This window comes from Erythrolamprus reginae, chromosome 7 (genome assembly GCF_031021105.1).
Source record: "Erythrolamprus reginae isolate rEryReg1 chromosome 7, rEryReg1.hap1, whole genome shotgun sequence".
Lineage (NCBI taxonomy): Eukaryota > Metazoa > Chordata > Lepidosauria > Squamata > Dipsadidae > Erythrolamprus > Erythrolamprus reginae.
In genome coordinates this window covers 82,970,787-82,992,843 of record NC_091956.1, presented here as the reverse complement: position 1 = coordinate 82,992,843, position 22,057 = coordinate 82,970,787, and the positions used below count along the sequence as shown (strand labels likewise).

Here is a 22,057-nt window from a genome sequence, read left to right as displayed (position 1 = left end):
ATTCTTTGTTATTTCACAGCTATTCCTGGTGCTTTTGAACTAAGCTGTATAGACATAAATCTTAAGATAAGGGAGGAGGCACAGAGGAAAGTTTGTGCGCTCTACTTGCTAAAGATAACGAGAGAGGAATGTGACAGTCTGTATTGTATTTTGAATAAGGAAGAGAGGAGAAATAAAATGGAGTTTTTTTGTTTATGAAATCCTGCATTCAGTAAGCGTTCTTTTCAATGTAACTAAAGTTCTACCAGAATCCAGAACAGTGGGTGTTTAATGCAGTTTATCGCCCATATTTGTTCTGTGTCTAAGTTCATAACTAGCAAAGAAGGGGGATAATGGATTCAGACACAACTTTGATGGAAAGTAAAGGAGTTTTTTTATAGTATCATGTCTTTTTTCTTCACAGATTTCAGATTCACGATACTCTTCTCACTTTCAGAATGGATTTTGTATTAATTTCTGTAAATGTAATAATTTTTTCCTAAGATAAAACATACTGCCTATCGCAATTTCAGAATGAGTCAATGAAATGTGTTCCTTCATCATTCTGACACATCCATCTATTCTATTGGTATTTTTGCTGTGTTCTCAAAACCAAGACGATTTAAATAAGCTATTTTTCTGTCTCTATATTTATCAACCAAATTATTCATGTTCATGATGAACAACCCACAGTAACAGGTGTCAAGGAGGGAGGGAGGGAGGTTGGTTTTTGTTTTTGTTTTATCAATGCAAATACACATGCAGTGGTACCTCTACTTACGAACTTAATTTGTTCCATGACCAGGTTCTTAAGTAGAAAAGTTTGTAAGAAGAAGCAATTTTTCCCATAGGAATCAATGTAAAAGTAAATAATGTGTGTGATTGGGGAAACCACAGGGAGGGTGGAGGCTCTGTTTCCTCCCAGGAGATTCCTAGAGAGAACCCATGGAGGCTTCTCCCCACCGTTTCTGGCCCTGTTTCCTCCCAGGAGATTCCTAGAGAGGCCCCACGGAGGCTTCTCCCCACCTTTTCCAGTTACAGTTCCGGAGACTCGAATTTCTAAGTGGAAAATGGTTCTTGAGAAGAGGCAAAAAAATCTTGAATACCCAATTCTTATCTAGAAAAGTTCATAAGTAGAGGCGTTCTTCGGTAGAGGTACCACTGTATTTATATCCAGATATAAAATTTTAAAACATGTATTATTTGAATGGCTGCTTTGTTTAATAATTGGTTGCACTTCTCATTGATTTTATTTTGTCAATTAACTAAGCCACAAAGGAAAAAAAACACCTTGAATCTTAATGGCTGAATATAAATTAATATCTCCCTCTTTCTCTTTTCTCCTTTGTGTGTGCATCATTGCATTTAGAAATTGTACTTGTGTCTTTATTTATTAAAGAACAATCAGAAGGTGTGTTTATATATAGATGTGTTGATACCAGATCGCTTTCTGAAAAATATCTACATTTCCAGAGAGTTAATTAAAATCAATAGGAAAAAAAACATGCAAAATAATAGAAATATTTCTGGACTATCGCTCTTTTATGTTGGATATTGAACCAAGTTTCTTAATAAATATCAGAAATCTATTTAAGAGGACCCTCTTACTAAGTATCGTGGAATAGTGTCCTTTGATGGATTTCATCTATAAATGTTAATTATTGACTCCTACCTATAACTCCAGGATTATTTTCCTAGACTGATGCTAATGGTGTTTTATATGAGCATGTTCCTTAAGAATAAAGGGATTTTTTTCTGCAATTAAAATTCTTATCATTCTACCCTTCTTACTCCACAGGAGGAGAAGTTCCCTATACTACACTGGCAACTCGAATGATGATGGGTGCCTGGTGGCTGTTTGCCTTGATCGTCATCTCATCCTACACTGCAAACCTAGCGGCTTTCCTCACCATCACTCACATTGAGAACTCCATCCAGTAAGTTTGGCACAAGCTTGGGAGTAAGAGTCAAGCAGGAGTTGGGAAATCTCTTTGACCAAATTCCAAGCCTGGCCAACCACTCAATGTAGAAGTAGGAGATGACCAGGCTGAGCCCAAGGGATGGTTCAGGCTCCAAGCTTGACTGTAAAAAATATGACTTTAGCAATTGAGTTGTCGAAACATGGAACTCATTACCGGACTCAGTAGTGTCAACCCCTAACCCCCAACATTTCTCCCTTAGACTATCCACGATTGACCTCTCCAGGTTCCTAAGAGGTCAGTAAGGGCCGTGCATAAGTGCACTAGAGTGCCTTTCGTCCCCTGTCCAATTGTCTCTCCTTATCTCATATATCATATATCTTTTCTTTCTTTCATATATCTTCTCCTCTACTTTTGTATCTTTTCTTTATATATAATACTTCATGTCTATCTTCTTCAATATGTATTGTGTATTGGACAGAATGAATGAATGAATGAATGAATGTCATCAGCCTTGGGTGCCCACAAGAGATCTAAGTCCAACCTCTTTTGAATTCCATTGACTCTTATACCGCCAATTTGCTTTGACCATTAGTATTTCAGATTGTTATAGAGCAGTGAGTCTCAACCTGGGGGATGTTGGGAAGCCCACCAAACCCAGCCAACCACAGACCAGTAGATATGAAGCTGAAGTCTTCAGTGAAACACAGCAGCAGGGTTTCTCGCAAAAATATATTTACTTCTTATTTACACTACTACATGTATTCTTCCTTACTATACATATGTCACTACTAGTACAGTGATACCTCGTCTTACAAACCCCTCATCATACAAACTTTTCGAGATACAAACCTGGGGTTTAAGATTTTTTTGCCTCTTCTTCCAAACTATTTTCACCTTACAAACCCAAGCCACCGCCACTGTGATGCCCCGCCTCCGGACTTCTGTTGCCAGCGAAGCACCCGTTTTTGCACTGCTGGGATTCCCCCTGAGGCTCCCCTCCATGGGAAACACCACCTCCGGACTTCCGTGTTTTTGTGATGCTGCGATTTCGCTGTGGCTCCCCTCGCTGGGAAACTCCACCTCTGGACTTCCGTTGCCAGCGGAGCACCTGTTTTTGCGCTGCTGGGATTCCCCTGCAGCATCACAAAAACACGGAAGTCCGGAGGTGGGGTTTCCCATGGAGGGGAGCCTCGGGAATCCCAGCAGCGCAAAAACGGGCGTTTCGGCTGGCAAAAGGGGTGAATTTTGGGCTTGCACGCATTAATCGCTTTTCCATTGATTCCTATGGGAAACATTCTGAGAGTTGAAGTCCAGATATCTTCAAGTGGCCAAGGTTGGGAAACACTGATTTAGGCAACGGCTATTTATTGTGTGATCTTTGGCTCTGACCACTGCAACTGAATTCCAATAAATTTATTATCCTCTCCAAAAGAGAAAATGAACTGCTCTCTCTATTGTTAATTGATTCATCCAAATCTCCAAGCCACCCAGCAAGCATTCAAATTTGTAAGCCATCCAGACAAGGCAGAATCCAATTCTTTTTGGGTCCTGCCTCTTCAGTCTATATTAGAATTAATTCTCATAACCACATAACTATGGAAAAAAGGAAAGGAGAATAAAATGGCTTAGGCCAAGCTTTATATGAATAAACGGATGCGTCATAAATAAATGTGGTTCAGAATAAGCAATTCGATGTTCATCCTCATTATGGGTTGACTAATTGTCTCTGTGAAGACAGTTTCCACGTTATGAGACAAACTTGTTTATTCTTCAGGCATCTTGTTTCCATTGTAATACGTAAATCTTAATGCACTCTTTTTTTTGGGGGGGGGGAATTGTTTTAATCTGTGTGAAACGACGCCTTTGCAATCTGATGAGAGCTATATTGTGCCATTACAAATTGTCAGGAGCTAAATTAGTTTGTATGTTTTTGTTCTTGTTTTGTGGTGCTCTTATTAAAATGAAACACTCCTGAGTTTCTAATACCCAGCATCCCAATCTTACACGCCATTTCAATTGCAAAGTTGGGATCGCGGTTGCTTAAGCCAGTGTTTTTCAACCAGTGTTTTTCAACTAGTGTGCCGCGAGACATGGTCAGGTGTGCCACGAAGCTCAGAGAGAGAAATTTATTTGTTTGTTTGTTTGTTTGTTTATTATTTATTTATTATTTATTTATTTATTAGATTTGTATGCCGCCCCTCTCTGTAGACTCGGGGCGGCTAACAACAATAATGAAACAACATATAACAAATCTAATATTTAAAATAATTAAAAGACCCTTATTTAAAAAATCGAACATACACACAAACATACCATGCATAAATTGTATAGGCCTAGAGGGAAGGGAATATCTCAATTCCCCCATGCCTGACGACAGAGGTGGGTTTTAAGAAGCTTACGAAAGGCGAGGAGGGTGGGGGCAATTCTGATCTCTGGGGGGAGTTGGTTCCAGAAAGAAAGCAAGAGAGAGAAAGTGAGAGAGAGAGAAAGCAAGAGAGAGAGAGAAAGAACAAGAGAGAGAGAAAGAGAACAAGAGAAAGAAAGCAAGAGAGAGAGAGAGAGAGAAAAAACATGGAAGGAGGGAGGGAGAAAGAGAGCAAAAAAGAGAGGAAGGAAGGAAGAGAAAGAAAGAGGGATGGAGAGAGAGAGAAAGAGGAAGGAAGGGATAGAAAGAAAGAGGGAGAGAGAAATCGAGTGAAAGGGAGGAAGAGAGAGAATTTTTTGGTCCAAACTTTGTTTAACCCCACCCACACCCCCAGCTCAATGTGCCCCAGGGTTTTGTAAATGTAAAAAATATGCTGCGGCTCAAAAAAGGTTGAAAATCACTGGCTTAAGCAACATCCCTAAAATCTGAAATAAGCAAATGGAGATAAATCCAACAGAGCGGACACCATTACGTTAAGATTCCAACAGTTCCTTAAGAGATTCAATATCACAGATGTTGGGGGTTTTCCTTCACACTCACATAGTTCCATGGAAAAAAAGGGAGAAAGACTACCCTATCAGGATCACAGGAACTTGGAATAATAAAACGTGGTCCTTTTGCACAGCTCCTAAAAATATTTATTTTCCTTGTCTCATTACAATTTGACATTCTGTCTCTCATAACCTTAGAAGTGAGATCCAAAATAGAAACCATTAAGTAATTGGGCTAAAATAATATTTCCATTTCAGAATGAGCGGCATATAAATACAATCAATCAATTTGCTATTGTGGGGAAAGTGTTGCCCAAACTATGTTGCCAGCTGTGTGAAGTGAAGAAAAAGGAAGAGAAAAAGAAAGAGAAAGAATGGGGAGGAGAGGGGAGAGGAATGGAGGGGAGATGAGTGGAAAGGAGAGGGAGAGGAGAAGAGAGGAAGGGAGAGGAGAGGGAGGGAGAGGAGAAGAGAGGGAGGGAGAGGAGAGGAGAGGAAGGGAGAGGAGAAGAGAGGAAGGGAGAGGAGAGGAGAGTAGGATATTGTATGCTATCAAGTTAGTGTTGAGTCTTGGCAACTAAATAGATAATGTTTTTCCATGACGATCAATCTGTAACCTGGTCTCTCAGACCTTTAATTGTGCACCCAGCTTCTTTGATGAGAAGCGAAATATCTTCAAAGAAAAACAAGAAAGTCCAGTTGCCTCTTGGAAAAAAGCACCTCTGGGACAACTATCTCCATAGACTACAGGCAATAACTAACATCTCAGTCAGGTGACAACTGTAACCAGTAGACATTAGAAATATAGAAACATAGAAGTCTGACGGCAGAAAAAGACCTCATGGTCCATCTAGTCTGCCCTTATACTATTTTCTGTATTTTCTCTTACGATGGATCTATGTTTATCCCAGGCAGGTTTAAATTCAGTTACTGTGGATTTATCTACCACGTCTGCTGGAAGTTTGTTCCAAGGATCTACTACTCTTTCAGTAAAATAATATTTTCTCATGTTGCTTTTGATCTTTCCCCCAACTAACTTCAGATTGTGTCCCCTTGTTCTTTCACTTTCATTCATCTTGTGCAGTGATTGTATCTCTTTCTGAACAGAAATAACAGAATAACAGAGTTGAAAGGGACTTTGAAGATCTTCTAGTCCAACCCCCTGCTCAGTCTGGAAACCCCATAGAACAATGCTTCTCCAAATATTTTTGTCCAGGCTGAGAGGAATTCTCTTTTTATGTAGTACCAGAAACTTCCTGCACAGATAATATATGTTTTACATTTATCTTCTGCTTTTCTTAGTCTGTTTTCTAGTTATTTGCTATTATCCTGGTGGGGGGATGGGACTCATCGGTATCATTATTCTAGTTTGCTTTGCAATGAAGAACAATTCCTGGAGTTTGGAGATGAAGTATGTTCACATCACCATAACTCGGTGGTCTGTTATAATTATTAATTATTCTAACAGCGGTATACGTAGGCAAATTGCTATGTTAGATCTTACCTTGATGAATGTTGTGGCCATGATGAATTCTGGAAGCAACAGAGTCAAAATATGGCAAGATTATCACATTAGAAACCATAGACTGTGTTGTGGTTAGCTCTGGCCCAGCTCCTACCCCAAGGAATGTGGAGGTGGATGACATCCATATGTCACAGGCCTGGTTTGCTCCCGACAGAGTCAGCTAGTGAATTATCCGATGACGAAGGAAGTGTGGGTGGGATGGAAGAGGGGGGGCTTGGCTGACAGCCCAGGAGATCAATCGTTCTTATCTTCTTTGGATTCAGAGGAGGAACGTACGACAGACCCACGCATGCATAGAGCTATGCATAGGAGAGAACAACTTAAGAACTATTACAGGAGATAAGAGAGGCCACCTGTGGTTGGGTGGGGCTCCAGTAATTAGAGCTGCTGATAAAAGAGCAGCGTGCTGGCTTAGTCATTGTGGAAGATTATCTGATTGTAGTTCGTCAAGACCGTGCCTTGCTGTATTCAAGACTTTGTTAGGATTTCCGGACTCTGGACTAAAATTCATTGTGAGTGTTTATCAGCGTTTGGACAACAGTAGCTATGAGCCAATTCGCAGTTAATGGGTTAGCAATTGGATTTATTTGTTTGTTTGTTTGTTGATTGATTGATTGATTGGACATGGTTCTTGGATTGTATTCCAAGTGTGCCTTGTTTGTACAAGAAATCCCTTTGAAGTTTAAAAGGGAGTTTTTTCTTCTCTTCTGTTGATAAAGAACATTTATTTGCATTATATTCTCTGTGTGTGTCTGCTTGGATTAATTAACCTGTAATTAAGGACGTGTGGCACAGCCCGGCAGAACAGACTGAAGAATGACTATCTCCTAATCCATTATCATTAGGTGCTCTGCAACTACACTGGCAATTATAGAAAACTCTATATGTGGCCTGATGTTGGACAGATCACTCTCAGGAGATGCGAAAGCTTATCAAGAGAATGTGGCAACTTGAAATTAAACTTGAATAGCTAACTTTTTTTTCTTTCATTAGCTTTTATACAGTTTCTTTTTGGGGGGGAGCCATATTCTTCCTTTTCTTGAGGACAGATATATGCTGTTTATCTAGATTTTTGAGAGTTGTGGGAAGCTTTGGGTACACACATCAATTCTGGTTCTAAACAAATTATCATGGTGTCCACAGTGCTTATGTACAAATAACCCAAATCCAAAGGGATGTTGTAATCTAGTGTAGTTTTTATTAAGCTATTATTTTTCTCCAGCAGTTTCTTCTTTGCCTTTAGCAAATTGGCCATTAAGTTGATTTGGCTGGTGCTTTTAAAAAGGCAGTCCTCTAAAAGAGAGGGAAAACTGCCCATCCATTACCATTGGCCTAGATATCGGGTTCATTTTCTGGACATACTTGCTCCGTTGCTGGATTGACAGGTCGATTCAAAGTGAAGCAGGACATAAACTGAAATACATTGTCCTGAATTTTTGCAAAATCATTCCCATCTCTTGATTAGAGCAGCAAAAACCTACAAATCTAATGAATGAATGAATAAGTAAGTAAGTAAGTAAGTAAGTACCGGTAAGTAAGTAAGTAAGTAAGTAAGTAAGTAAGTAAGTAAGTAAGTAAGTAAGTAAGTAAGTAAGTAAGTAAGTAATTTACTGCGATAGGAAAAACATACCCAGAGCCCAGAAGGGGAAAAAAAGAAAAAAAAAATCAAATTTTTTCTACCACTTCTTGATAGGAGCCCATCACTTGAACACAACCCTGATACAACCCTCGATGAAATTTAATTTGACACCCCTGCAGCAGGTTATAAACTCCAAACTTTCCCACCGACTTAAGGGAAAGGCTATTATACTAAATGCATATTAGCCTTAGTGCCCAAAACTAAACGTACATGTTTAGAAACAGTACAGCTGATGTCTTTTTTATAAATGATAAAACAGACTGTTCAATGACTGTAAAAACCAGCTTGTGAGTCTCAAAAAATAGATAAAAGAGATACTATTGGGCACAGCTCAGTCCAGAAAGTCAATTTTTGTATTTATCTTATGCACTTCCTTCAGGAACCTAAAAATGACACACAGCACTGTCAATGGCAAGAAATGAGTGGCTCACCTGTTACTGGATTGGAATGAAATTTTTATTTTTCTATAAAATTTATTGGATTCTATAGGGGTATACTTCTATAACTCAAAATATAATTTTTTTTATGGCTATAAAAGATAGTAAAATAGCTATCCCCAATTTGTTTCCTTCAGAAATCCTGGACTTACAATCTGTTTTTATCTTCCAGTAACTTTGGGGTTTGTAGTTGAACAGATCTGAGAGATTATAAAAACCATTTCCCACATTTATTTTGTATTTATTTATTTTTTCCAATACACAATAGTAGAGAAGATATAGGAGATATAGGAGAGACTATAGGACAGGGGACAGATGCACTCAAGTGCGTTTATGTACGCCCCTTACTGACCTCTTACGAATCTGGAGAGGTCAACCGTGGATAGTCTAAGGGTAAAATGTTGGGGGTTAGGGGATGATACTACGGAGTCTGGTAATGAGTTCCACGCTTCGACAACTCGATTACTTAAGTTGTATTTTTTACAATTTTAGAGCTTCACATTCCACAATGTCTTTCTTAGGCGTGCATTTTTTTAAATATATTTTTTGCGTTGGCTTTACAAAAGACTCTAAACATCCCACCCCTTTTATCTGCCCTTAAGTGTCATCAGCGAGATTTGTGCTCTTGCATAAAGCTAATTTGTGCCAGCAAATTCTTAATGGCTCCTGGCTGTTAGATTGGAGGGGTTCTTCAGAAAGTCATTTAAAAAATGAAGGCCTGCCTAAGTGGTCCATAAGGATGGGTAAATAAAGGAAAAGATGTCAGGTCTGCAGACTTTCAGAGACTGCCTGAAAATTGATTTGAAGCTGGTGGCATTTCAAGATTCCATATATGTATAAAGGCTCTAATGTGGATATGCTGATGAAAAAAGAAGGGAATAAACAGTAGGGGTTTGTCAGAGAAGCTGTGAGAATAAGATGAAGAAGCTAGAGAACTACCAAATGAACAAAAGGTTCAGGAAGTCCCTATTTATTAAAATGAAATCTTTCTATGAAAATATATGCAGCACAGCATGTTCCCTTTGTTATTTGGGGTATATAAATAATATAAAGCTCACGAAAAGATAGATTAAAAGAAAACTCACCTATTTTATGCACTGTTTGAAGCTGAAATATTGAAACCCCTTTCTGTTCATGGAAGAGGCGACGTTTTAAGGTGACAGGGCCCACTCTACACCGTTCAGTCCAAGGTTTATATGAAATATCTTGGCACAATATATTTTGGATTGATGGATTTACTCCAGAATGTAGGGATTTTATTTTTATTTCAGTTTGAACTTCACTGCACACCTATGCAGCACACTGTTCAATTTCTGTTCTATGTGAAATTAAAGGTACATACATGTGATAAATTTGCACATTCTGTTCTTCAGATTGTGCAGAATGCAGCTGCGAGAGCAATCATGGGCTTCCCCAAATATGCCCATGTCACACCAACACTCCGCAGTCTGCATTGGTTGCCGATCAGTTTCCGGTCACAATTCAAAGTGTTGGTTATGGCCTATAAAGCCCTTCATGGCACCGGGCCAGCTTATCTCCAGGACCGCCTTCTGCCACACGAATCCCAGCGACCAGTTAGGTCCCACAGAGTGGGCCTTCTCCGGGTCCCGTCAACTAAACAATGTCGGTTGGCGGGGCCCAGGGGAAGAGCCTTCTCTGTGGCGGCCCCGACCCTCTGGAACCAACTCCCCCCAGAGATTAGAATTGCCCCCACCCTCCTTGCCTTTCATAAGCTCCTCAAAACCCACCTCTGCCATCAGGCATGGGGGAACGAAGATAATCTTTCCCCCTAGGCTTCTACAATTTATGCATGGTATGTTTGTATGTATGATTGGTTTTATAACTAGGGTTTTTAACTGTTGTAGTATTGGATTTTTACATTCTGTTTTTTGTCACTGTTAGCCGCCCCGAGTCTACGGAGAGGGGCGGCATACAAATCCAATCAATCAATCAATCAATCAATAAATAAATAAATAAATCGCTCATTGATACAGGTGTGGAGATTGGCCCTGTCCATCTTTTGGCCCTAGTCTCATTTGCCATATTTGCCAGTAGAGTTCAATTAGAATCTTTTACTATTTTTGTCAGCTTGACAAATTTCCTTAGACATTCAATCGATTTCTGTAGCCTTCCCATCGATAGTGCCAAATTGAAGCTTTCCTGAGTTCAAAGGCCTTTGGATTGGCTTCCTTTATTTTCTACGTCTGATCCCATCTTAGATATCTTTATAGATATCATAACACTTCTTTCTGTCTCTTTTCCCTTTGTACCTCTCTCTCCAATCCTTTGATAAATTTCTTCCTGTGATTTTTGTCCTTGGCTTGTCTATTCTTGGCCATTCCCGCCATCTGTTTGGACATCCAGTGCGTTTCCTTCTGTTTCTTAAAATTTTGGCAGTCTCTTTTCGCATTCGTTCTTTGAATTCATTCTACAGCTCCCCTGGCTCCCTAAACAACAATGTTCAAGACTTCAAAGTGATTCTTGATGTTCTCCTTGAAAACTGCGTGAATCTATGCTCAAGAGCATCTTGTGCAAAGCAGCTGCCTTTATTCCTCAGTGTTGGCTTGATATGGAACTTGTACATTAACACTGATCTATTCCACATTCAGCCCATGGGATTATCTCTGTTGTTCCAACCAAGCCCTTCCATCTCCTTCTACCAGCTTGAGGTCTTTGTGCTTTGTCTGGCAATGTCCTTGTACATTGGCATCATTCTGGTTGCTGGACGTTTGTATTAGCTCTGAAGAAGTTGGCAGATGCTGATAAGTTATTCTTCTACATCACTTCACTTGTCTTGGCCAAACCGTCTACAGTAATTGCATTCTCCTTTTTATCTCCACCGTTGGCATTTTTGCTTGCGTATTCTGGCAACTTCAGATTGAAGTGGATCATAAAACCTGTCAACCTTCTTTTTTTCTGCATCAATGGTTGGAGCATAAACATGGGTAATCATCCGATGAAAGGGTTGCCCACAAAATGGAAGAGATATTATTTGGTCACTTAACTGCATCCTGTTTTCGTTGTTACGTCTTTTTGACTATGAAAGCAATGTCATCCTTTACTTTTTACAAAGTCGTATCTTGGAATTTGACTGCTTTGAAACTCATTGAATTTCAAAGCATTTTGATGAGAAAATTTGGTCCAAACCCCCCAACAATTTACCTTAGATTATCCACGGTTGACCTCTCCAGATTCCTAAGAGGTCAGTAAGGGGCGAGTACAAGTGCACTAGAGTGCCTTCCGTCCCCTGTCCTATTGCTCTCCTATATCTCCTATACCTTCCTTCTATTCCTATATCTCTTCTTCTATTCTTTCATTGATATGTTCTATTCCTATATCTTCTCTTCTATTCTACGGTTGACTTCTCCAGATTCCTAAGAGGTCAGTAAGGGGCGAGTACAAGTGCACTAGAGTGCCTTCCGTCCCCTGTCCTACTGCTCTCCTATATCTCCTATACCTTTCTTCTATTCCTCTATCTCTTCTTCTACTCTTTCATTGATATGTTCTATTACTATATCTTCTTTTCTATTCTTTCATACATATATTTTACTATGGGTATATACTCTATAACCTACATTATGTACCGTATATACTCGAGTATAAGTCCATATTTTCAGCACAAAAAATGTGCCGAAAAATCCAGCCTGGACTTCTACTAGAGTCACTGACTTTCGCTGACCTGAAAATTGTCCCAAAGCTCCACAGTTCCCATGTGAAAGGCAGGGAGGAAAGATACCTCATGGCTGGCAACACCAGGTTTTTTTTTCTTTCTGCTCTTGCTACCCCTCAGCTGCCTGATTGGCAGCAGGCTGAACCAATCACCGCTCCTCCTCTACAGGAAGCACTGGGGGAAGGGGCGGGAGGGTTGAAGAAACTTCCAGAAGGAAGGAACCATGGCTTTCTCTTCTGGTCAAGCCAGCAACAATATTTTACAAGTAAATAAAACGTACAAGTAAAATGTAAGTTACCCATTTAAATTTGATTAACAGGATAGGTTGTTTTGTAAGAAAATGTTGCTTAAAGTGGGGATAACTCTGTGTAATGAAACTTTTTCTTCCAACTATACTTATACCCAAGAGGATTGTTAATGCTGACTTGTTTAAAACAATACAAAGGTTAGGATAATATTATTAATAGTATGAAGTTTGTCATTAATCATTTGTTCTGCGTAATTAATATGAATAGATTTACCTTTTTTAAGAGTATGGTTTCTCCTTATGCAAGATAAATATCATGTAGAAGAAAGATTTTACAATTAATGACTGAGTAACCCCCAATTGTTATTTACTGATCTATTGAGATAGTAATGATTTTAACTTATGAAAGATGTTTTAAATAGAAAATCTGAATATTTATCATATGGAAGTTTGATTTAAGCAATTGTTTTGAAAGAATATATGAAATCCCAATTATTAAGAAAATTATGATGATATTGTAATGAAGATTAAGATAACAGGTTTTAAGATTAAGATAACATTCCTAAAGATATTTTAAGAGGTTTTTGGAATTTAAAAAAAAAGAAAGATTTTGGAAGGGGAGGAAGAAAGATGCAAGAAATAAAAAATATTTTGGAAGGAAAAAAGTTACATAATATAATAATAACAACAGGGTTGGAAGGGACCTTGGAGGTCTTCTAGTCTAACCCCTTGCCTAGGCAGGAAACCCTACACTACTTCAGACAAATGGGTATCCAACATCTTCTTAAAAACTTCCAGTGTTGGAGCATTCACAAATTTTGGTGGCAGGCTGTTCCACAGATTCATCGTTCCAACTGTCAGGAATTTTCTCCTTAGTTCTAAGTCGCTTCTCTCCTTGTTTAGTTTCCACCCATTGCTTCTTGTTCTGCCTTCAGGTGCTTTGGAGAATAGGTTGACTCTTTCTTCTTTGTGGCAAACTCTGAGATATTGGAAGAATGCTATCATGTCTCCCCTGCTCCTTTTTTTCATTAAATTAGATATACCCAGTTCCTGCAACCGTTCTTCATATGTTTTTCTTTATTCTCCTACAAAAACAATTTTAAGAAGCTACAATAGAAGAATATTCAATTTGTATAAGTTACCAGTAGCCACTGTATTTTCCATCCTGGACTTATATTCGAGTCAATAAGTTTTCCTAGTTTTTGTGGCAAAAGTAGGTGCCTCGGCTTATAACCGGGTCGACTTATACTCGAGTATATGCGGGTATTTTACTATGTGTATACCCACGTGTATTGGACAAAAATCAATCAATCAATCAATAAAACTTGTCTTTTGTTTGATACTCGCTGCGCAAGCTACAAGTTGTTGGTGTCAATTGCTACTCTTTCCAGCCAAAACAAAGGTTGTGGGTTACCATTGTCATCTTTCCAGGATAAAACTATATCACATTTCCAAATTTTGTTCATTGTCCCTTTTTGATCAGACAACTGACAAAATACCTCCCCAGGTACATTTAACAAACAAATGGCTTGGCAGCTTTTGTGTTCACTAACTTCCCCTTCTTCAGTCTTCCACTAATACGAATTCTAACCAAACCTATTTGGATAAATTGCACAATATCTCTATAAGCATTTCCACTTTTTCCAAATTACACCATCTGCAATTGCAACCTTTTTTTCCAAAATCTTCACAGTCCATGGCTTTTTGTTCCTATTTTTTTTCCTTGCACGCTAATACTGACAGCATTCATTTAAATGAAACTCAATCACTAATTGTTCTTCCAGTGTCTCCTCATTTCAACCCTATTTCAAATGATCGCATTGTTTTTGTTTTTAATCACATTCTGCTGGATGCTTCCGTTTACCCAATTAAAGAACTTATATTTTAATTTCTCCCCAAAATATTCTTCATTTTTTCTCTGGTTTTTTTTTTAAATCATAACAGTCCTTTGGTTTTGGTTTTGCAAACATCCTTTGCAACAGTTTGGAAATTGAGTCATGGGAACTGGTTTTTCTTTTATTTGTGGTTTGAAACTTTTAACTGCTTATCCAAGTTGTTTATTTGTTTTCTCCAATACACAAAGAGGGTTTTAGTGGGTATACACATAGTAAAATACATAATGAAGGTTATAGTGGATATACTCATAGTAAAATATATCTAAGAAAAAATAGAAGAGAAGATATAGGAATAAAACATATCAATGAAAGAATAGAAGAAGAGATATAGGAATAGAAGGAAGGTATAGGAGATATAGGAGAGTAATAGGACAGGGGACGGAAGGCACTCTAGTGCACTTGTACTCGCCCCTTACTGACCTTTTAGGAATCTGGATAGGTCAACCGTGGATAGTCTGAGGGTAAAGTGTTGGGGGTTTGGGGATAACACTACGGAGTCCGGTAATGAGTTCCACGCTTCGACAACTCGGTTACTGAAGTCATATTTTTTACAGTCAAGTTTGGAGCGGTTAATATTAAGTTTAAATCTGTTGTGTGCTCTTGTGTTGTTGTGGTTGAAGCTGAAGTAGTCGCCGACAGGCAGGACGTTGCAGCATATGATCTTGTGGGCAATACTTAGATCATGTTTAAGGCGTCTTCAGTCTTTGCAACTATTTCTCCTTATACGCTTCTGGCAATATATTTCTTGTTATTTTACAGCAATCATCCTTTCATACATACTTCAGCCCACAGCCTTTTTCACATACATATTGTCTATGACCCAATGCTCATCATGGCTTTAATCAATTAAGACTTCCATATAGTACTTTAATATAATACCGTAATATAGAGGTTATTAGCCAGAAATCATGCCCATGCCATATACAACTTCTTTTCCCTAATGGTAGGAACAGTATCAACCAAGTTTGACCAATCTGACCAGTATGCCACAAGTACAAGTAAAGCCCAAAATACACCCTTGAACTATTATTATTATTATTATTATTAATATTAATATTAATATTATTAATTTATTAGATTTGTGTGCCGCCCCTCTCCGTAGACTCCGTAGACCAGTGATTTTCAACCTTTTTTGAGCCGCGGCACATTTTTTACATTTACAAAATCCTGGGGCACACCACCAACCAAAATGACACAAATTAAATAAATACATACATACATACATACATACATACATACATACATACATACATACATACATACATAACCCCCTCGTATATACAATCCCATGTAACATCCCCTTATAAATACAGTCAATCATCAATCATCCCTACTCAAATTTATATCTCATTTCTGGGTACTTCTCCTGTCTTTCCCCCTTTTCTCTCTCATGTTTGTCATTTCTCTCTCTTCCTCCCTTTTTCCCTCATTCCTTTTCCCTCTCACTTCTCCTCTTTTTCCATCTCTGTCTCTCTCCCCCCCTTATGTGTGTGTGTATACACACTGGAACTATTTCCAAAACCAGTTGAGGGCTGGGGTTTTTTCTCTTTTATTCTTTTGAAAAAGAGGTGTGGGCTGGGGGGCATTTCTTATTATTTGGGTGCTTTTTACCATATGCTTCAAGAATCACCCCTCTCTCTCTCTTTTGTTTTCTTTCTCACACTCTTTCTCTCTCTTGTTCTCTCTCTTGCTATCTCTTTCTCTCCCCCCTTTCTCTCTCTCTCTTTCTCACTTTCTCTCTATCTTGCTGTCTGTTGCTGCCACTCACTCTCGTTATCTCTCCGTTCTTCTCAGCGGAGGCCAGCGAAGGTGATATTCAATGTCGGGAGCGCGCGGGCGGTTGCGCGTGCTCCTTACCCCCCTGCTAGCCGCTCGGAATATTCAAAATAAAAGCCTTCACCAGCGAAGGTTTTTCTTATTTTGAATATTCTGAGCGGCTAGCAGGGGGGTAGGGAGCGCGCGCAACCGCCCGCGCGCTCCCGACATTGAATATCACCTTCGCTGGCCTCCGCTGAGAAGAACGGAGAGAGAACGAGAGTTGGGCCATTTTTTGTCTCCTGCGTTCCGGGTGCGGGAGGAGCCACGCCGAAAGGCAGGAGACAGTGGAGGAGGAGAGGGGGCGGGCGGGGGGCAGCGCTGAAAGGCCGAGGGGGCCGGAGGCACCGTGGGGAGGCAGGGGCGGCCGCGGCTCCCTTCCCTTCTCCTGCCGGCGCCTACCGCCCCCCCCCCCGCGGGCTGGCAGGGAGATGAGGAGCGCGCTTTCGGGGAAGCGACGGTGCTTTGGGGAAGTGACGAGAAGCCATGGGCGCGAGGGGGCCGACTTTCAAAGCAACCTTTGCCGGCCTCCCGTGGGAGGGTGCCAATAGCGGCGGCGGGGGGGCAATAGCGGGGGGGCGAACCACCTCGCGGCACACTTGACCATGTCTCGCGGCACACTAGTGTGCCGCGGCACACCGGTTGAAAAACACTGCTCTAATGTGAGCTGTGGGTCGAGGACGACGGTGATTTTCCACATGTTCCTCCAGCTAATTCTTTTGATTGTAGTTCAGTTTTGCCCTGTTTATTGATGCTTTGTCCCTTGTAGCACTTTAATGCACGAAACTGAAGAAATGGTTTGCTGTGTTTATGATATAAACAATCTTTGTAGAGATGTAATTCATCAGCGCTAGAGGAGTGCTTTTTCTTTGATGTCCAGAGGCTAAATCAAGTAGATGATAATAGTATGATTCCTATTTCTGGTTATTGCTTGACATCTTGAGGGTTGTCTGATGGAAAAGGTGTTGTATAAATTTGACAGATAAATGAAACCAATCCATTTCATCCCTTGCTTGCCTTTTGTTGGTTTTTCTTTGGAGGATGCTAGGTTTTAAACTGTCAATTACTATTTCCATTTTTTTAAAAATATACTCCTATTGTGAGTCAATTTGGGAATGGCATATTCCTTAAATCTCTAAAGTGGGATATGAATGAAATAAATAATATTGAATCTTTCCTCCTATGCTTCACATTAAAAGAGACTGACCTGCCCTGATTTTTGTAGGTCTCTGGTTTTTGTTTTTTTAAAAGAAGAAGAATCCAATCTTTTCTTTTCTCTCCTTTACCCTGTGGCTCTGTTCTTTACCTTGTGTCTTAAAACATAAAGGCAATTCTCCTAGTGTTGCTTTGATTTTAAGAATCATATAAAAACAAAATCAATTTCCATTTTAACAAAATGGAAACAGAACAAGTAAAGGACAATATGACAATATCAGATCAGATCATAAAAAACAAAAAAAAACATATAGCCCCTCCCTGGTACAGAGCTGGAAGGGATCTGATCTGATAGCTCAAACTGCTAGTTCTCTGCTTTACAAGGCAGAGTTCACCAGATCGAATCCCAGTAAGGAAAGGGTGTGGCTAGCTGATGAGGCCAGAACAAGGCCGAAATGGGACCATCCTAGGAATGTGATTTCACCGAAACGTCGCATAGACATGCAAAATATTACACAGGGCAAAACCAAAAACCCGGAAGTCCGGAGGTGGGGTTTCCCATGGAGGGGAGCCTCAGGGGAATCACAGCAGCGCAAAAACGGGCACTTCGGCTGGCAAAAGGGGTGAGTTTTGGTCTTGCACGCATTAATCGCTTTTCCATTGATTCCTAGGGAAAACATTGTTTCGTCTTACAAACTTTTCACCTTAAGAACCTCGCCCCGGAACCGATTAAGTTTGTAAGACGAGGTATCACTGTATTAGCTACATAAGAATGAATAAGTATTAATGAATATCATGAGAAATGTAAACTGACCCATCACGTAACATCCACTGTTTTTAAATGTGTTTTCTTTCTTATATGTGTTTGTAAATAAAAAATTTCTATTAAAAAAAATTAAAGAAAAAAAAAGCCAAAATCAAAATGCCTTAAGAGCTGTGGTCATGTGTGCTGTCCTTTACTTGTCGATAGCCAGGAAATGTGGAATTATTTATATTATTACATATCTATTCTCTTCAATGTGTATTATGTATTGGATAAAATAGATAATGTATTGGATTAAATAAATAAATAAATCACGTATCATGTGTTTTTTGTCTTCTCTGATATTTTAAGGTCTCTTCAAGATCTTTCCCGTCAGACCGATATTCCTTACGGCACCGTTTTGGATTCTGCCGTCTACGAACATGTGCGGGTGAAAGGAATGAATCCTTTTGAGAAGAATACCATGTATTCAAAGTTGTGGCAGATGATTAACCGAAGCAACGGGTCCGAGAACAACGTGCAAGAATCCCATATAGGCATCCATAAGGTAAAGTCCAGAGTCCAGCCCTTTTCTTGACCATTATTTATTTATTTATTTATTTATTGGATTAATATGCCGCCCCTCTCCGCAGACCCGGGGCGGCTAACAACAGTAATAAAACAGCATATAACAATAATCCAATACTAAAAACAGTTAAAAAACCATTATTATAAAAACCAAACATACATGCAGACATACCATGCATAAAATTGTAGAGGCCTAGGGGGAAAGAGTATCTCAATTCCCCCATGCCTGGCGGCAGAGGTGGGTTTTAAGGAGCTTACAAAAGGCAAGAAGGGTGGGGGCAATTCTAATCTCTGGGGGGAGTTGCTTCCAGAGGGCTGGGGCCGCCACAGAGAAGGCTCTTTCCCTGGGTCCCGCCAGGCGACATTGCTTAGTTGACGGGACCCGGAGAAGACCCACTCTGTGGGACCTAACTGGTCGCTGGGATTCGTGCGGCAGAAGGCGGTCCCTAAAATAATCTGGTCCAGTGCCATGAAGGGCTTTATAGGTCATAACCAACACTTTGAATTGTGACCGGAAACTGATCGGCAACCAATGCAGACTGCGGAGTGTTGGCGTAACATGGGCATATTTGGGAAAGAATTAGAATTAGAAAAAATCCTTAGGATTAATGGATTTATTTTACAAAGAGTTTTACCACAGAATGGTTACGACATGAAAAATAATCACCGCAGAGAGATTTCAGCTTTTGACTCGTTCTACCGCATCTTAAAATTGGGAGTGATTTATTTAGGTGGGGATTTTTTTTTTCCAAAAGAAAAGTCAATTTTCTTTTCTGTGAAAAGGTTAAGCCAGTTATTCACCCTTTAAAAAATATATATATATATTTGTGTAATTTAGCTCTACAAGTGGACCGGGGCAGCTATTTACGGATAAGAACTTGACTGTAGCTTAGGAACAGTATATTTCTTACCTTGAGCTACTTGTTAACGTGTAGCTGTTCACATGGCCGGCTGGGGAATTCTGGGATTTGAAGCAAGATTTAGGTTGCTTGTGATTTGTATTGCAGCTTTAGGGCTCTCGATTACACTAGAAAGTCCATGAACTTTTTCACAAGTCTTGCCAAAAAATTTTTTCGTGACCGAGGTAAAGATCAAGACCTTGGGAATGCCAAACAGCAAGTGAGAAAGGAAGAAGGACAGTAATCTTAAATGTCCCATTGTGCTTTAGAGTTTTACGATGATAGTTGCAATTTGGCAAACGTTAAAGAACTTCTTAAATACGAATGGTTCACCACTGAGCCAACTTGGAGGGACTCTTTTTCCTTGGAATTGGTATTGGAAAAGGGAAAGGAGGAGGAGGTGGGAGGAGGAGGAGGAAGAGAGAGGAGGAAGAATTTAGTAAAATTCCATTTTCTGATTTTAAAAAGGTTGACCTGCTTTATTTTTATTTTTTTTAAAGTTGGCATGATTCAGAAAATCAGAAAATCTGAAAGTCTATTTCTCCACAGGTTCATGCTTGTTAAATAACTAATTTATATATATATTCGACACAAAAATATGTAACCCTTCCCTGGTGCAGAGCTGAAGGAATTGGATACTGTAGCGAGGATAATTCTCTGCCTTACAAGGCAAAGGTTGCAGGTTCAAGTCCCAGGGGGTATGGCTAGCTGATGAAGCCAAAATAAGGCCGAAATAGATCTATCCTAGTCTCCCTTAATTTTCAAATTTAGCAAAAAACCATGTGACACATACAGATAGAATTGTCAGCTATCAATAAAATTAACTGCCTTGGGAATGGCCATGGGTTGGGCCGAGAGGCAAATAGGAGCTGTGATGTTCCTTCAATACACCAGGGTGATTCGACACAAAAATATGTAACCCTTCCCTGGTGCAGAGCTGAAGGGATTGGATACTGTACCGAGGATAATTCTCTGCCTTACAAGGCAAAGGTTGCAGGTTCAAGTCCCAGGGGGTATGGCTAGCTGATGAAGCCAAAATAAGGCTGAAATAGATCTATCCTAGTCTCCCTTAATTTTCAAATTCAGCAAAAAAACATGTGACATATATATGTGTGTGTATGTGTCACATGTTTTTGCTGAATTTGAAAATTAAGGGAGACTAGGATAGATCTATTTTGGCCTTATTTTGGCCTCATCAGCTAGCCATACCCTCACTGGGACTTGAACCTATATATATATTATACATACATACATACATACATACATACATATATATCTGAGCCCAACCAATTGTTTATCCTCGTTATTCACTGTCACTCCTTTTTGCCCTTTTCCAAAGTTTCCAAATTTCCTTTATGCCATTTATATTACTCTATAGATACATGGCATCCAACATTACTGCTTACTCTTCCCCATTCTCTCCTGCGGTTAACTGTGGCAAAAAACCATATATTTTCCCCAGCGAATAGATAGAATCACAATGTGCTTAAATAATACCTCAGTACATTTAACTTGGTTATACAAAATATTTAACTAGCAGGAAAACTGTGAATTACTGTCAAGTGAAATGAAGCTTTTGGATTTCACAACAAAAGAAGGTCTATTTTGCAAACCAAGATGTTAATATTCAAGCTACAGCTCAGCAGTAACCGAAACGCAGAAATAATGGTTCTTCGACTCTTTTTCTCTCTCTCTTTCTCTTTTTTCCTCCCTAATTCTTACTGGGATAAAGAATGGCTTTCTTTATTTTGCTGACAAATAACCTTTTAACTATGATAGTTAAATTCCCTGCACTGACAAGAATTTCTAGTGCTAAAGATGCCACAATGCTTTTCTGAGTCACACTCTAAAGTGGAATAGATTGGAAATCTTTCCTTTTATATACAAGCGAGGTTGACCCTAGGGATCCCATTGATGCAGGGGGTTTCCAGCAATATTACACAAAAAAAGTGTGAAGGTCTTCTTCTGTTTTCCAACCTCCCAGACCAGCCTATAGTCCAGAATTTTCAACTTCCACCCAAGTATTATATTTATTTATTTTTTGATTTGATTTGATTTGTATGCCGCCCCTCTCCGAAGACTCGGGGCGGCTAACAACAATAAAGAAGACAATGTAACAAATCTAATATTAAAAACAATCTTAAAAACCCCAATTTAAGAGACCAATCATACAAACAAGCATACCATGTATAAATTCTCTAAGCCTAGGGGGAAGGGAATATTAATTTCCCCATGTCTGGCGACATAGGTGGGTTTTCAGGAGTTTACGAAAGGTAAGGAGGGTGGGGACAATCCTAATCTCCGGGGAGGGGAGTTGAATCCAGAGGGCCGGGGCCACCACAGAGAAGGCTCTTCCCCTGGGTCCCGCCAGACGGCATTGTTTTGTCAACGGGACCCGGAGAAGACCAACTCCGTGGGACCTAATCAGTTGCCGGGATTCGTGCGGTAGCACGCAGTCCCGGAGGTATTCTGGTCACGTTTAAGGCAATGAAGCTCCAAATATTCTAAGACTAGGATTTCAAGTCTGATTGAGTATAATATTCTGTTCAGGAATGGAGGACTCTTCTTGCAAAGTATCTCTGGATGCTTTCTAATGTATTTATGTCCGAATATAAAAACCAGCATGGA

The 22,057-nt window shown here is 39.7% G+C and overlaps 1 protein-coding gene across 1 annotated transcript in view; it reads left to right on the top strand.

The window, feature by feature from the left end:
- The window catches only part of GRID2 (glutamate ionotropic receptor delta type subunit 2), a 616,736-nt gene that overhangs the window by 461,543 nt on the left and 133,136 nt on the right, over positions 1-22,057 (top strand). Inside the window, exons 11-12 of the mRNA XM_070756691.1 lie at positions 1,778-1,916; positions 18,315-18,510. Coding sequence (XP_070612792.1) covers positions 1,778-1,916; positions 18,315-18,510 — 335 coding nt within the window. The remainder of the gene's footprint in view (positions 1-1,777; positions 1,917-18,314; positions 18,511-22,057) is intronic.